Source organism: Mustela nivalis (assembly GCF_964662115.1).
Source record: "Mustela nivalis genome assembly, chromosome: 5".
NCBI lineage: Eukaryota > Metazoa > Chordata > Mammalia > Carnivora > Mustelidae > Mustela > Mustela nivalis.
Genome location: NC_139024.1, coordinates 83377205 through 83392288, shown reverse-complemented (window position 1 = coordinate 83392288; position 15084 = coordinate 83377205). Strand labels below are relative to the sequence as shown.

Genomic DNA, 15084 nt, shown 5'->3' with positions numbered 1-15084 from the left:
AGAATTGCTCAAGAGTTTTCAGGCAGAAGGGAAATCAGTTTCAGACGGGAAGCTGGAGCTTCAGGAATGAAGGAGAAACATACATGGTAAATGTCTCCTCCAAAGTTCTTTAAAATATGTAGAACTGTCAAGAGCAACACTTGTTGATTTTGAGTGAGGCCTATGGCTGCCTGGACCAGACTAATCCTCCAACCTCCCTTTCAAATAGGTGTGACCTACCATGGGACTAAGTTCTGTCTGTGAGTTGTAAAAGGAGATTTTATGGGGCAGGTTTCTTGAACATTCCTTAAAACACTGACACTTTTCTTTCATTCCTTTTTCCTGTCATGGTCTCTTCTTTATCCATCCTGTTGCTTTGTCAAGTGGATGCAGTGGCTGGAGCACCAACTGCCATCTTCCATCTTCCCCATGAAGACCCAGAGAAGGAATCCAGGTCCATAAAGATTTTGTGATTCAGATCTACTATACTAGCCCTGGGCAACATCCTTTTGGATTTTAATGGGAGGGGAAAATAATTCCCCTGGTTTTCTTTCTTTTTTTTTTTAATAGAGATTTTATTTATTTGAGAGAGAAGGAGAGGGAGGAGGGGCAGAGGAGAGAAAGAGGGAGAAGCAGACTTCCTGTTGCGCAGGGAGCTCAACACAGGGCTCATCCCCGGACTCCAGCGTCATGACCTGAGCCAAAGACAGACGCTTTAACCAACTGAGCCATGCAGGCACACCACCCCCCTCTTATTATTTCTTTTAGGATTTTATTTGGGGGAGAGAGAGAGAACATGAGCAGGGGGGAAGGGCAGAGGGAGAGGGAGAAGCAGACTCCCCGCTGAGCCCTGAACCCCTGATTCCAGGACGCTGAGATCATGATGTGAGCTGAAGTCAGACCTTAACGACTGAGCCACCCAGGTGTCTGGTAAATTCCTCTGCTGTGTAAGCCACAGTTACTTTTTGGCTTCTGCTGCATGTTGCTGAATTTAATCCTAATATAGTTCCTAATTACTGAAACCAAGAGACACTCTCAGATGTGTCCTAGGAAGAAGTTCTGGGTGAAGAAACCGCCCCAGCGGTCATCGCAGGGCTTGCCAGGCACATGGTGATGTGCTGTGTAAACGTTAGTGGTTGGGCACCACATGCCTTATTTTTTATCTCTCACAGGACCCCCTCCCCGAGTGGGGGCTCAGTCCTCTGAGACTGCCTTCTGATTTTCTGTTGGTGCTCCGCTTGCCCTACAGCAAATGCATCCCCCATACTTACTAATCTCAGCAAGAAAAAGCTGAGAAAAGGGGATGCCCTAGGTTCTAGATTACACAAACTCACGGGAGAAAAATCAGCAGTGGAGGAGGAAATACACTATTTATTTACAATCCTTTCACTTTATCCACAATTTCCATACAAACATAAAAACTAAAAAAATAAAACCACCATTTGGGAACACAAGTGTCTTTCTTTAATTAGTCCAGGTGAGGGGAGGGTCACAACCCTCTCGCTCTGTGAAGGAAACTATTGAGGCACACTGAAGGGGTAGGGGGTGGGTTAGGAAGAATGCCTGAGAAACAGCTCCAGATGAGAAATGGAACGTGCCAGCATGGTGGGGCTTCACTGGCAGACTCAAGGGTGTCACCCACCAGGGACACTGACCGGCTTCCCAGAAGAACAGCTGCTCGCCACCATTCCTCCCGCCCCCGCCCCTGCCACCTCTCTGCTATGGAACTCCTGAAATCAAACAGGCGCCCCCCTCTCATGAGCTGTGGGGGGTATGATGGTGACAGCCGGGGACACTGGATGCCTCTCTTTGAGAAGAGCCCCAAACCCCAGGGAGACGCAGAAAACCCCTTTCCTTGGCACTGATGAATCAGTCACAGCTTCTATCTTGAATAGGATGCTGCCCGGAGGAAAAAATGAAAAAACAAAAGATCTCCCCCAGCCTCCTGGGGAAAGGGAGGGGCTGAAAACATGCAGGAGGGCTTCCGCCTCTGTGGGTACCTCTCTGGGAGGCTCTCTGGGGGACAGGTGGGGGGTTCTGTCTACCCAACGCACGGGGAAGGAGTGGGGCAGATGCTCCACAAGGACCTAGGGAGAGAGTGGAGAGGGAAGAGAGAAAAACTCTGAGACACTGATGCTGGGAAGGCTGCCACCCATTGTCAAAGCAGGTCTGTCTGCTCATTGATGCTTGCTCTGGCAGACGCCTGTCCTCCCCTGCACAGGAGGGCACCCAGAACCTGACCTAGAGATGCCAGAGCCACCTGCCTGGCAACTTCGTCTGTGCTAGTGACCGAGATTGCTTTCACATGTTGATGCACATTATAAATATAAAATCATATCTGCTACAAAGAGGACATATTTGTACATCTTTACCCATATACATAATAACACAATTTACACATAATATCTTGGAGTGGGTCATCATGGGAAAAGGGTTTGGAGAGGTGTAAATTCCCTTCTCCCTCCCCTGCCCTGATCCTCAAGGGACGCCTGTATTCTTGGTCACCAGGGCCCTTCCCAGCTGGTGGCGACTGGGCTAGTCTGTCTGGACACAGAAACTCAGACATGTGACTAAATGCTGATGGGTGTGTATGCCCACATACACACAAATGCAGGTGCACATACGCACATCTGGGGAGAAAAGGAAAAATGACATCCCTAGCCCTTGAGTGCAGGCCTCTTCCCAGAGTTACAGGCATCAGCGCTTCCTCTGTGTGAGAACAACAGTCTCAAGCTGCTCCTCACTGGCTCAGACCAGGGCAGAAGGGGAAGGGCTAGGAACTGGTGGCGGGGAGAGGGAGAGTGGGAGGGAGCAGGAGTCTTCTGAAAACATAAGGCGTTTTTTTTTTTTTTTGACCTGTGATCAAATCAAACTATGTCACAAAAAGCAATGGCATCAGTTGGGGCCGGGAGGTGAGAGACAGTCAGTCCATGTAGGGACGATGTGAATTGAGACCCTGAGCCTTCCCCTTCTTTAGTCCAGTTTCTTTTAAAGGGGCAGACAACCCTGTACCTCCTTTCCAGTCGTCTCCCAGAGCTGGGCCCATCCACACATCATGGAATACTGACAGTGGTCCGAGAAACACATCCAGAGACATGGAGTGGTGGACAGGCACGCCGAAAAGTTAAGACCTGGGCGGCGGATGGGAGCTTTTTACAGCAGGAGTGGTTCCTGGCCGGAGTCCACGGCTCGCACGGTGGCCACAGTGATCAGATTGCCATCAGAGATGGGGACAGTCTGGGTCCCCCTGGGGAGACAGCACCTATCGGCGGTAGTGGTTAGGGGCATCGGCAAACATGTACTTCAGTCTGTAGGCCTCGGCGAGAAGCAGCCCGATCTCTTCGTTGCCCCAGTGTATCGTAGGTAAGTTTTGTAGCAGCATTAGGAGACCCTGGAACGCAAGAAAAGTTTGGTTATCCCAGGACTACAGACCAAGGGACTGGTAGGTCCCTTCCTCCTGGATCACACACCCCACAGGGTCAGGCTCCTTCTTCCCAAGCAGCATTCCGTCCCCAGCTCCCAGTTCACCTTCAGGAAGCCCTGAAAAGCCTCTGTTGATTCTCTCATATCCACTAACACCTGCCTCTTTTGAAAATATTACAGAGAACGACACCAACATATTAAGATATTGAAAAAGAAAAATAATCACTCATCATCCAAATATACCTCTTTATTTCCAAGTTTTCCTTTTCAGTCTTTTTTTCACAAGCCTATTTCTTTAAATAGCTGTAATCATCATTATGATTTTTATATGCTTTTTAATCACACTCTTTTACTGTAATTTTAGTGTTTTTCCATGCAGCCTTCAAAAATGACTATTCTCAGTGTTAGTACTCCATCATGTGGCTATACCCTAATTTACTCAACCATTTGCCTTTTGTTAGACACTTAATTTGCTTCCTTTAAAAAAAAACCTTATCCAAAAAACCGCACCTTTATTAAAAATAATCCCTTTATGCATATGCATAATTGCATATCCTTTTTCATTTGCTGTATTTCTCCTAATGCCAGTGTTCACTTCTAATCACTGTTTTTAGCTGCTGCCCTATTCTCCAAAGACCATTCTCGACCTACCTGTCCAGCTTATTTCCTATGTTCCCAATGCACATGCCTTTCTAGTTAGGTCCATTTCAGCCAGATTTATTTGTGCCTCGAAGGTTTAATTTATATTGTTCCTTTAACTTAGGAGACCTTCTCTTTTCTTCTCTACTTATCTTGGTCCTATTCAGTTCTCAAAACCCAGATCCCTCAAACAGCTCCAGAGAGACGGCCTATTAAAGAGGTTATTAGAATAAAAAGAAAATTGAGAGGTTGTCTCTGTAATTTAGTTCCCCATGCTGCTGCTGGTTCATGTTCTTTATCTCCCCCCCCCCCTTTTTTAAAGTCTATTTACTTACAATTTATTTTTAAGTAATCTCTATACCTGGGGGTGCCTGGGTGGTTCAGTCAGTTAAGCATCTGCCTTTGGCTCAGGTTGTGACCCCTGGGATCAAGCCTGAACTAAGTTCCCTGCTTAGTGAGGAGTCTGCTTCTTCCTCTCCCTCTGTCCCCCCATTTGTGCTTGCTTGCTCTCTCTCTAGTGCTCTTTCTCAAATAAATAAATAAATAATCTTTAATTTTGAGAAAAAGTAATCTCTACACTCAACATGGGGTTTGAACCCACAATCCTGAGATCAAGAGTTGCATGCTCTACCGACTGAGCCAACCAGGTAACCCCCGTCTCTCTTTCTGAATTGGATATTCTTATTTTTCTGATTATAAAAGTTATAATAGCAAGACAAAACCCAGGGACATAAAGGAGATGGGTGGACTTGATTACACGTAACTTCAATATGTCAAAAGGTGCCAAAAACCCGGTTAAAGGATAAGAAACTGACTATAAGAAAATATTTTGTAACATCTTTGAAAAACCAAATCCATTATCAAAATGCTATCTGTACTCCAATACTATCCATAATAAAAAAGGAGCACTTACTAATCAGTGAGAGAGAAAGAAAGCCACCAGAGAGAAGAACAGATGAGTAATACGAACAGGTCACGTGCAAAGAGCCCATGGCCCATCCCCATGCTGGGAAGACTTTTAAAAAGCCTGCTCTGAGCTGATCTGGACGCTCTAGTGATGTTTTGCAGTTTTCAGTGGAAAGGTCTTGCATGTCCATTACGAGATTTCTTTTCTTTTTAATGAGTCACATTTTTTTTTATTATTAACATATAATGTATTATTAGCCCCAGGGGTACAGGTCTGTGAATCGTCAGACTTACACACTTCACAGCACTCACCATAGCACATATCTTCCCCAGTGCTTTATGAGATTTCTTCCTCTGGAAACAGACACTTAGCTGTGCACACTGCTCCTGCCTGGGGCACCTCACTGCTATGGATGGCCAAAAGGAAGAAGATACCAATTCGGGGACAGTGTAAGTTTTGGGTTCTGCCCTAGACCTCTCCTTCCCCACTTCCCAGAAAGTGGATATGAATGGAGGAGCAGATACGGTCATCCCAGACCATAAGATGAAAGCCGCGTGCCCGAGACAGCAGAGCAACAACACAGAGGGACGCCTGGGTGGCTCAGTGAGTAAAAGCCTCTGCCTTCGGCTCAGGTCATGATCTCAGGGTCCTGGGATCGAGCCCTGCACTGGCTCTCTCCTCAGCAGGGGTTCTGCTTCTCCCTCTCTCTCTGCCTGCCTCTCTGCCTACTTGTGATCTCTGTCTGCCAAATAAATAAATAAAATCTTAAAAAAAAAAAAGACAGAAGGGATCCGCATCCCTGCCACTCTGGAGGTGCAGTGTTAGCCGTGGACCACCTACACCTAGGCCAGGAATTGAACAAGTAAACAACTACCTAGTTTCAAGCCACTGCTGTTCTAGGGTCTTGGTTCCAGGAGACAAGTTTGTATCATCTCGACACACAAAGGCTGTCTCTACCAAAACGATAAACGTGCATGGTCTTTGATCCAGCGACTCTACCTCCGTGTCCCTGTCCTAAGGGAATAGTCACAGTTCTGCACGAAGGTTTTTGCTGCATGCACAGTGGCTTCAAATAGTGTGGACTTGTTAGGCATCCTGCGGTTATCCACATCATGAAATACAAGGCGGCAGAGAACAAATGAAGTCAGACTACACACACCGATGTGGAAAGATAACAAAGACATTTTTAGGAATAAAAAAACTGCTGTAGAAAAATATAGTATGATTCCACTTAGATAAATGAGGAAACACAATATATTGGTATAAGTGTATGCACATGTGTATATAAAAAATTTAGAAGTTGAGGAGGTAAACTGTTAACACTTCGGGGGACTTTTATTTTTTTCCCATTATACTTACGTATCATTTGAGCTCTGTGTTTTCAATTTTTACAATTTTAACTTTTTTTTTTTTTTTTAAGACTTATTCGTTCACGTCACAGAAAGAGAGTGTGAGTATGGGATGTGGGGGGCAGAGGGAGAGAATCCCAAGCAAACTCCCTGCTGAGCGCAGAGATATGGGGAAGGGACTCTATCTTAGGGCCTTGAGATCATGAGCCAAGACAAAGAGCCGGACACTCAACCAACTGAGTCACCCAGGTGCCCCAACAGTTAAGATTTTATATATTACTTGTGTGGTGGAACTTTTTCTCTAGAGAAATACACTCTGTGGTAGTTTTTAGTAAAAAGTAAAAACACAGAAAATAAATTACCTATAACTTCATAGTCAAGAGGAAGTCACTTTTAAACACTTTGGCATATTTCCTTCCACTCCCTTTCTGCACATTTTCCACAGCTGAGATGTTTTCTCTATATAATTTTGAATCTATTTAGCATTTATCATAAGCATTTCCTCTAATATTAAAAACTCCTTGTAGATACTTTCACGGCCAAAGAATTTCTCATGACGCAGATGTACCATAATTTACTCTACATCTTCCTGTTTTGAGTACTTAATTATTTCTGTTTTTTCATCATAATGAAATTATAATGAACAGCCTTGTGCATAGAGCCACATTTTCGATGATTTCCTTGGGCTGAATTCCTAGGAATGAAATTACTGTGTCAAAGAACATGAACATTTTAAAGGTACTTAATGCTCATTCAGAAAATGCATTCCAGAAAAATGCTCATTTCCCTAGATCTCCACCAGCACTGAATACTCTTATCGAACAAATACTGTTCTTTGTAAACCTTTTCCCTGAGATCTACAGGCCTGAGAACAGAACTCAAAAGCCTTAAGTCAAAATGGTGGTGGACTCCAGGGAAGAACACAATGAGAAAGGAATCACGCTGCACTCTTATCTGTATGTTCATGCTCCTCCCCCACGCCCACCTTGGTGGCTGGCATCTGCCTTCTCTCTCCCAAACCCTGCAGGTAACCACCCCTCGCCATCCCATCGGTGCTACTGAAATTCATTTGACCAGACCCATCACTCAATTACTAGTGATAGTCACTCAACCCACTCAGATGCTTTTTTAAAAGCGCTGTTATCAGATCTAAACATCTCTGCAGCGTGCTTTTCTCATGGTTAACAACCCTCTCTCCTGGCCTCTGTTCTAGGTCTACCTTGTTTGTTTTTGTTTTCAATCTCACCTTAAAAAAAAAAAAAGTTGCCCTTGGAGCACAATATCCTCCTCCATGAACTCCTGGCCTCTGGCCCCTCTGACTCTTCCCTCCTGCTTCCGATCCCTTCCCGCAAGTGTCCTCATCCCCACTGGAACGGGAAAAGGTACTGCATCTTTTTGCCAGCATCCTCCCCTGGAAGCCAACTTTTATTCTAATTCTGGCAGACTCTCTACTACAGAGGTCCTCACCCTTTCTGTACCTCAGACTCTAGCTATGGGGAGAAGCCTATGGATCCCTTCTCAGAATGATGGTTTTAAATACATAAAATACATAGCATCACAAAGGAGACCAGTTAAATCGAAACAGTCATCGAAATATTTTTAAACAAATTTATGATATCACCATAGATGTGCTTTATTAATATATTCTACAATAACATCTAATGGCAGATTAAATACCTACCATTATTTCAAAGTAAGAGTGAACACAATGTTTTGAGCTACCTCTAACAACTTCATAGGATAGGAAAATTCCAGTAATAAGTGACAAAGGAAGCTACTGCAAATATTACTGTGCTCTCTTGGCTACATTCACTATTGTAGGAAATGCTAACTTTGACCTTAGGGTTATTGAAAATAAAGCTGAAATTATGTTTCCATTAACTTCTACGGATCCCCTAACTTCTAAATGCAGACCCTGTTAAAGTCCTTTGCTCCTGTAGCTTCTCCTTCTTTTGATTCACATCACAGCCAACAAAAATTCTTATACTTCTAGGGTAGCTTGGTGACTCAATTGTTTGAGTGTCTGCCTTCGATTCAGGTCATGATGCAAGGGTCCTGGGATCAAGCCCCACATGGGCTCTTTGCTCAGTGGGGAGCCTGATTCTCCCACTCCTGCTCCCCTACTTGTGTTCACCTTCTCTGTCAAATTTTTAAAAATTCTTATACTTCCCTTTGGAGGTCAGTTTAACACCCAAGTATCCATATTAACACAAATACTACATTTTACATTACATTGTACATTGTAATGTACATTGTACATTACACTTTATTCATTGGAAAACATTTTTCTGTTTCTTTCTCTCTTCTTTTTTGGTACAAACTGCTTTTGTAATTAGTTTCAGTCCCATTTTCAATCAGCTTGCTGGGTGAGGTCAAACTGTTATCCTATTTCCTGAGGACATACTTCATTGACTCAGAATCAACTCCTGCCTACCATGGAAGGGGAGCTGAAGGAATGGTACATGCATAGCCTCATCCAGAACATAAGCAAGAAAATCCTGGGAACTTGGGAGTCTCGACAAAACTCTTGGAGTTTTAAGTGTTGGTCCTACCTGTCCAACCAGGCTGCAAAAGCTGAATCAACTAAAGGAACTCTTAGAAATACTTGGGCCCAAGCCTTATTCCTGGAGTTTTGGATTCTAGAAACCTGGGTGGGATCTGGCACCCACAATTCTTCAAGGTTTCCAGTAGCTAACCAGGTGGGGGATTAAAAAGCTCTTAAAGGAATAAAAGCATATTTGGGATGCAGGCCTAATAGTGAGATCCCAAGGTAAGAAACACCTAGATGCTATACGGACAGAGACCTTTCATTAAATAAATTAAGGTGAATCTATAAAATAAAATATCCTTTTTTAAAAGATTTATTTATTTATTTTTAAAAATGTTATCTATTTATTTGATAGAGAGAGAGGACAAGCAGGGGGAGTGACAGGCAGAGGGAGGAGAAGCAGGCTCCCTGCTGAGCAGAGAGCCCAACATGGGGCTTGATCCCAAGACCCTGAGAACATGACCCAAGCCAAAGGCAGATGCTCAAGCAACTGAGCCACCCAAGTGCCCCAAGACTTATTTATTTTAGAGAGTGGGAGAGAAAGAGCACAGTGGGGAGGGGCAGAAGAAGAGAGAGAGAATCTCAAGCAGACTCCATGCTGAGCAGGAGTCTGGTGTGGGGCTCCAACCAATTACCCTGAGATCATGACCTGAGCCGAAGGCAGAGGCTTTAACCCACTGAGCCACCCAGGCGCCCTAGATTTACAGTTTTTGACATGATAGAACATCCACTGTATTTTGTAAAGTGAACAGTACATAAAATGTTTGCATTAATGGTTATATACACAGAGCGCGTATTTATTTGTATAGATTTGCATGGTGAAATGCCTGGAAGGAAATATATCACCTTCGTGTGATAAGTATTCAGGTACTTGATTTTTTCTCTTTGCTTATTGATATTTCTAAACTTTCTGTAATGAATGCATATGCTTGGACAACTGATAACAAAGGAGTGATCTCTCTAGCAGAGGAGAGCATCTACCTGTAACTGCCAATTCCTCTAACCTTGCTAGAAACCTCCCCAAAGCCTTGAAATAATTCTAACCCTGGCCAAGGTAACAAACATCCCTGTGTGCCTCCAGGCAGTGAGGCGCACAGTGAGGACACACTCTGCCACCTAGTGGCTACTTCTAGGAACTGGATCCTGTATCAGTGCTGGAACAATGGGAAACACTGCCCAATGCATTGATAAATTTGGGATGGAAGAAACCAAATGGCTGTGGGAAGAAAGCATTAATCACAAATCAGGTGCTTTTCTATAGGGACAGAAAAAAGATACCGTTGGGGCAGGGAATAACTGAAGATTTGCTACTCATGGGAGCACCACGCATGACATGCAGCCAAACGAAACACTATAGTGATGACAAAATAGCTTATGGGGCAAGCAGCAGAGAGCAGCTCCAAATTAATGAGAAAGGACCAAAGAAAAGCTGGAAATGGCTAAAATAGCAGAAAAAAACAGCCCGACCTAGAAATGGGCTGAGAATCCGTAGATCCTAAAGGAAAAGGAATATGGCAGAAAAGGAACTGAAGGCATGGGGGGGCGGGCAATAAATAGATAAGGGAGCCAAAGGAGAAGGGATAGAGGTTATAACCAAAGAAACCCTGTAAGGAAAAGGTATGTCCAATAGACGGAAGAACTGAAGAGGGAGAACGTCAAGGACAATAACCATTACAGTGACAGCTATTATATACCGAGCACTTATGACATACCAGATGGGGTTTCAAGTACTTTACATGTGCTCTCTATTAACTCCTTTAATCTTCACATCAACTCTATGAAATGTGTAATATTACCTCCATTTTACAGATGAGGAAATCGAGGCCCAGAGATTAAGAAATCTGCCCCAGGGCCACAGAGTAGCTCTGGCTGGAATTTGAACCCAGGCACTCTGGCTTTAGAGCTTGCGCTCATAACCACTATAATATATACTGCTTGCCCTGTAGTGAGAAGATAAGTGGGGCATATCGTAGCAGGATCAAAAGGAAAGGAAGTCATAGCAGAGGCTGTTTGAGGGAAATGTGGAAGACCTGCTTGATTTTATTCAGTGATGAGAACCCAGCACGACCAAAGACAGGACATGTAATGATTAACAGCAGAAGAACAGAAGAACTTAAAGACCACATAAAATATACACTAAATAAGATACTGTGTGTAGAATCACTTAGCAATATTCAAACATCCTTTGTGAATGTAAAGTATATTCAGACATGTAAAAATATTTTCTTAGTCAAATAAGTAGTACTTTAAAACAAACCCCCCACTTTGAGAATCAGTGAAGTAGCAAAACAATTCCTCTGGCTACAATATAAGCTTTACAAAACATATCCTTGAATGTAAACTTTTTGAGTCGAACTTATTCACTGGTTTTCTCCCAAAGTGTGTTTAGCCAGTTTCCCATCAGAAAAGGCCATGCTGAGTTCCCCTCAATGGCTTGTTTTATGTCTAGCGACCGTGCCCTTTCTTCTACCAGCTTGCTTCAGGTGAAAGATCTTTAGGTTCCCAGGGTTTCATGTGAACCCTTCTGGGCAGGATTCAAACTGACAATTCATGGGATGTCTGTTAAAGATCAGGCCTATGTTGGACAATGTTCTGAAACCCTACCCTTGAGTTCCTGCAGAGTGCGGGTGGGTGCCTTTGGGTTGGAGGGATTTACTTACAGTTAGTTGGTCATTTAGGCCTGGGACACCTCGTAGGCTTAGCACTGTTGCACTGAACAAGTCCACCCTGCCTCACACAAGACATTTTCAGAACCAGATCATCTCCAAGGCTTTTTTCCACAGGAGGAAAGCAGAGGATTCTCAGATCAGCCGCCATTTTGCTTTAGAGTCATCAGCTGACTCCCCCGTTCGTTTCCTTTTTATGTAGAGGAATTCTGATTATTAGTCCTTGGAGTCCCCTGCATGGTGCTTCTCAAAATCAGTCTGGAGTTGCCTGAGGCCTTGTTGGTCCCTGCCTGACATCTTGTGGGGTCCCAGGCTCTTCTGGTCTCTCAGACAGGCTGCTTTTCCTGAGAGGACTTTTTCAAGTATGGGACCAGTGGGCAGGCATTTCCTCACTCAGGCCTTCTCTCTCTGACTCGAGCACACACACTTTTCCCAGACGTATTTCTTATGGTGGAATAGTTTTCAGGCTTCCTGTGGGTTACTTTACTCAGCACAAATTTTTTCTTTCTTTCTTTCTAATATAAATAAAGGGTTTATTACAAAATACAAAATGCCGGTTTCTCATTATCAGGGATTCAAGAAACTGAGGCCATGAGCCCACCCTGGGTGGGGCTGGGGGCTGGAAGCCGGGCTCAGGAGCAGGCCAGAAGGCCCTGGTGTAAAACCCCCAGCAGAAGGGCACTCTCCAGAGTTGCTGCCCCGCTCTTACCTTACTGTCTGTATGCTGCATGCTCCAAGGCATGGACCCCCTGTGTCATGTGCATGCCCCTCTTGAAATGCTGGGGTAGGGATTGCAGAAGCCGGACCTTGACCGACAGACCAACACAGGTGGCCGTGGTGTGGTGCGGGAGTGGGGGCGTGAAGGCCACGCCGCTGTGTTCTCAGTGTGGCTCACCTGAATCTGGGTTTGCTCTACTACATTCCATTCTTCTAGGAGCTGCTGCAGCTCTGGGACGCGGATGGAGCAGGTTGGATCAAAGACCCCGGGCACGCCACTGCTGCTGAGAACCTGCCTGTCCTCTTCACCCACAGTCACCGTGTCCCCCAGAGTGCTCACAGGCGAGGAAGGGACTGGCCACTGTGCTCCTGGCCCACACATGTGTCCCATATACATTTTCCCCAAGTACCCACAACTCAGCATAACTCATGTTCTTCTGAATGCACACTTAAGTTTCAATTCTCGGATGTGTAGCCCTTCTCCGTCCTAGCAGCCCTTTTTGTTTTGGTGTCGTGAACTGGTGGTGTGCTGACCCACAGAGGGCCTGCCACATGTTCCCTCACTCACAGAACTCACTCGACCGTCTCAAGTCCTGCTGGGTTTCACGGGTTAATCTGCTCTGAGAAGCCTCGCCTAAAGTCAGATGCTCACAACCTGCCCTGGACGGTGTACTCTGCCACCGGGTGTCGGAATAAAACCATGTATTGCAGTGACCAACTTCTGTGGCTCTCCAGGCTCTTTTAACATTTCAGCTTCAGCCTTGGCTGAAGGGCAGGAAAATCTCCTCTTGCTGCTATGCTCTGTTGTTCATCAGTGCAGCATACACCCCCGCGACTCCCTAGTTCACTCTGCTGCCCATCTGGGGTGGGACCGAAGCGTCCGTCCTCATCCCATCTCCAGAAGGAGCTGGCAGTGCAAGTGAACATTCCTGGGCCAGGCTTTCGGGCTGAGGCTATGGATACGATGTGGAAAGGGAGTCCAAGTTTCCCCCTGATTTCAGGTCAAGCACAGTCTCCTCATAGCCCTCTCTTGCAGCCCTGTCCTCCCCCACTGTGCCACTCCAGCCCCACTGCCTTCTCTCTGCCTCTTCCCTCCTCTAATACCTCAGCCTCCGACGTCTGCGGGGTCTTTGCTCTGGCTGTTCACCTGCCAGTTAAGCTCTTCCACGGCAGACCTCTACGTGACTGGCCGTAGCTGCAAAGTCCTCTCCCTGCCTCACCGCCAGGGAGACAGCCCCCAGCAAAGCGCAGGCCAGGAGCAAGCGCTGAGAAGGGCTGAGTGGGCCTCCCACCGCCCGCAGACGGTCCCTGTTGCTCACTTCCTCCTTCGAAGGCCTGTGGTGGCAACAAGAGACCTCCATAGGCCTCCGTGGGCAGACAGAGCTCTCTTGAGGCTTGCAGCTGGGGGAGAGAAGCACCCAGTCCCCTCAGCAGGGCACGGCTGTGTGTGGCAGACCTGCCAGCTACGATTAAGGTGCTCACGACCACAGCAGACCTCATTCTCTCTGGCCACCAATGAAGGGTGTGCCACCGTCACTGCCCACGCCCCTCACCCCCAGTGTCACAGGGCCTCTTGGAGGCCACGGCCCTTGCCGCCAGCAGTCCTAAATCCTTTTCCCTTCAAGCACCCAGGAGGCAAAGAACATCAAGATCCTCACTTCATACCAAGATTCCTATGTGAGAAAGGAAGCATGCATCCATTTCGTTTGGGGTAATTTCTACATAGTCAACTGTCTATTTAGTAGAAGGATTTTAGTGTTAGTGTGTTTTCTCCATCATTTACTTTCCTCCCAACCTTTCAATGGAGGCATCACTGCAAACTGAATCACGTGCCCTTCTCCTATCATGCATGCACTCTGCTGTCTTTTTTTTTTTTTTTTAAACTTTTTCAGTGAGGCATAGCTTGCTTACATAACTACACAAATCTCGAGTGTACAGCTGGACGATTTTTACATATGTAGCCACCACCCAGATCAAGCTAGAGAACGCTTCCTGGGCCCCAGAAGATTCACGTTCCTCCATGGTCAGTACTCCCTCCACAACCGGCGACCTGATATAAACCATGAAGTCTTGCCTGTTCTTGAACTTCACATACGTGCTTTCCTACAATCTTATTTCCAAAGTGATCACGGTACCTCTGAATATTTTTTAGTGGCAAAATACTGGCTTAAGGGGGGAGGGCCTCTTGGAGAATGGTTGATTCCAAGGTGGAGCAAAGCAAAAATAAGCTGGGAACATCTCATGGCACCAGAAAGTAAGGAAATGCTTTATGAATGATGGGATCATGGGGCACCTGGGTGACTGAATTGGCTGAACATCTCACTCTTGATTTCAGCTCAAGCTGTGGTCTGGCGATTCTGAGATCAAGCCCCGAATCAGCGTGAAGTCTGTTTGAGATTCTTTCTCTCCCTCTGCACCTCCCCCTGCTGATGCACATGCATGCACTCTAAAATAAAGAAAATCTTTAAGAAAAGATTCTATTTATTTATTTGACACAGAGAGAGAGAGAGAGATAGCACAAAGAGGGGGAGAAGCAGAAGGGGGAGCAGACTCCCAGCTGAGCAGAGAGCCTGACATGGGGCTTGATCCCAGGAGCCTGGGATATGACCCAAGCCGAATACAGACGTTTAACGGACTGAGCCACCCAGATGCCCCTAAAATAAATAAAATCGTTAGAAAACTGATGAGGTTAAAAAAACAACCTGAAGAAACACCCAAGGGCCAAAGCTGGGACAATCTGAATAGCAAAATAATGACAGTGTAGGATAACCCATGAAATAAAATAAACACCCATGAATCTATACTGATATAAATAAATACTTGCATGAATAAAGGGGAGAGCAAGGATAGCTCTCT

The 15084-nt window shown here is 45.5% G+C and overlaps 1 protein-coding gene and 1 long non-coding RNA gene across 5 annotated transcripts in view; one reads left to right on the top strand and one right to left on the bottom strand.

Moving 5' to 3' along the window:
* The window catches only part of LOC309865676, a 28063-nt gene extending 13313 nt beyond the window's left edge, over positions 1-14750 (top strand). The window contains exons 2-3 of the long non-coding RNA XR_014312232.1: positions 14121-14359; positions 14564-14750. This is a non-coding gene — a long non-coding RNA (uncharacterized lncRNA). The remainder of the gene's footprint in view (positions 1-14120; positions 14360-14563) is intronic.
* Positions 1331-15084, bottom strand: part of TBC1D22B (TBC1 domain family member 22B) — a 74601-nt gene continuing 60847 nt past the window's right edge. For 3 of the 4 annotated variants that reach the window (XM_082732287.1, XM_082732285.1, XM_082732288.1), the window contains one exon: positions 1331-3370. In XM_082732287.1, coding sequence (XP_082588413.1) covers positions 3242-3370 — 129 coding nt within the window. In that variant the 3' untranslated portion in view covers positions 1331-3241. The remainder of the gene's footprint in view (positions 3371-15084) is intronic. The other variant, XM_082732286.1, reaches the window with a different exon arrangement.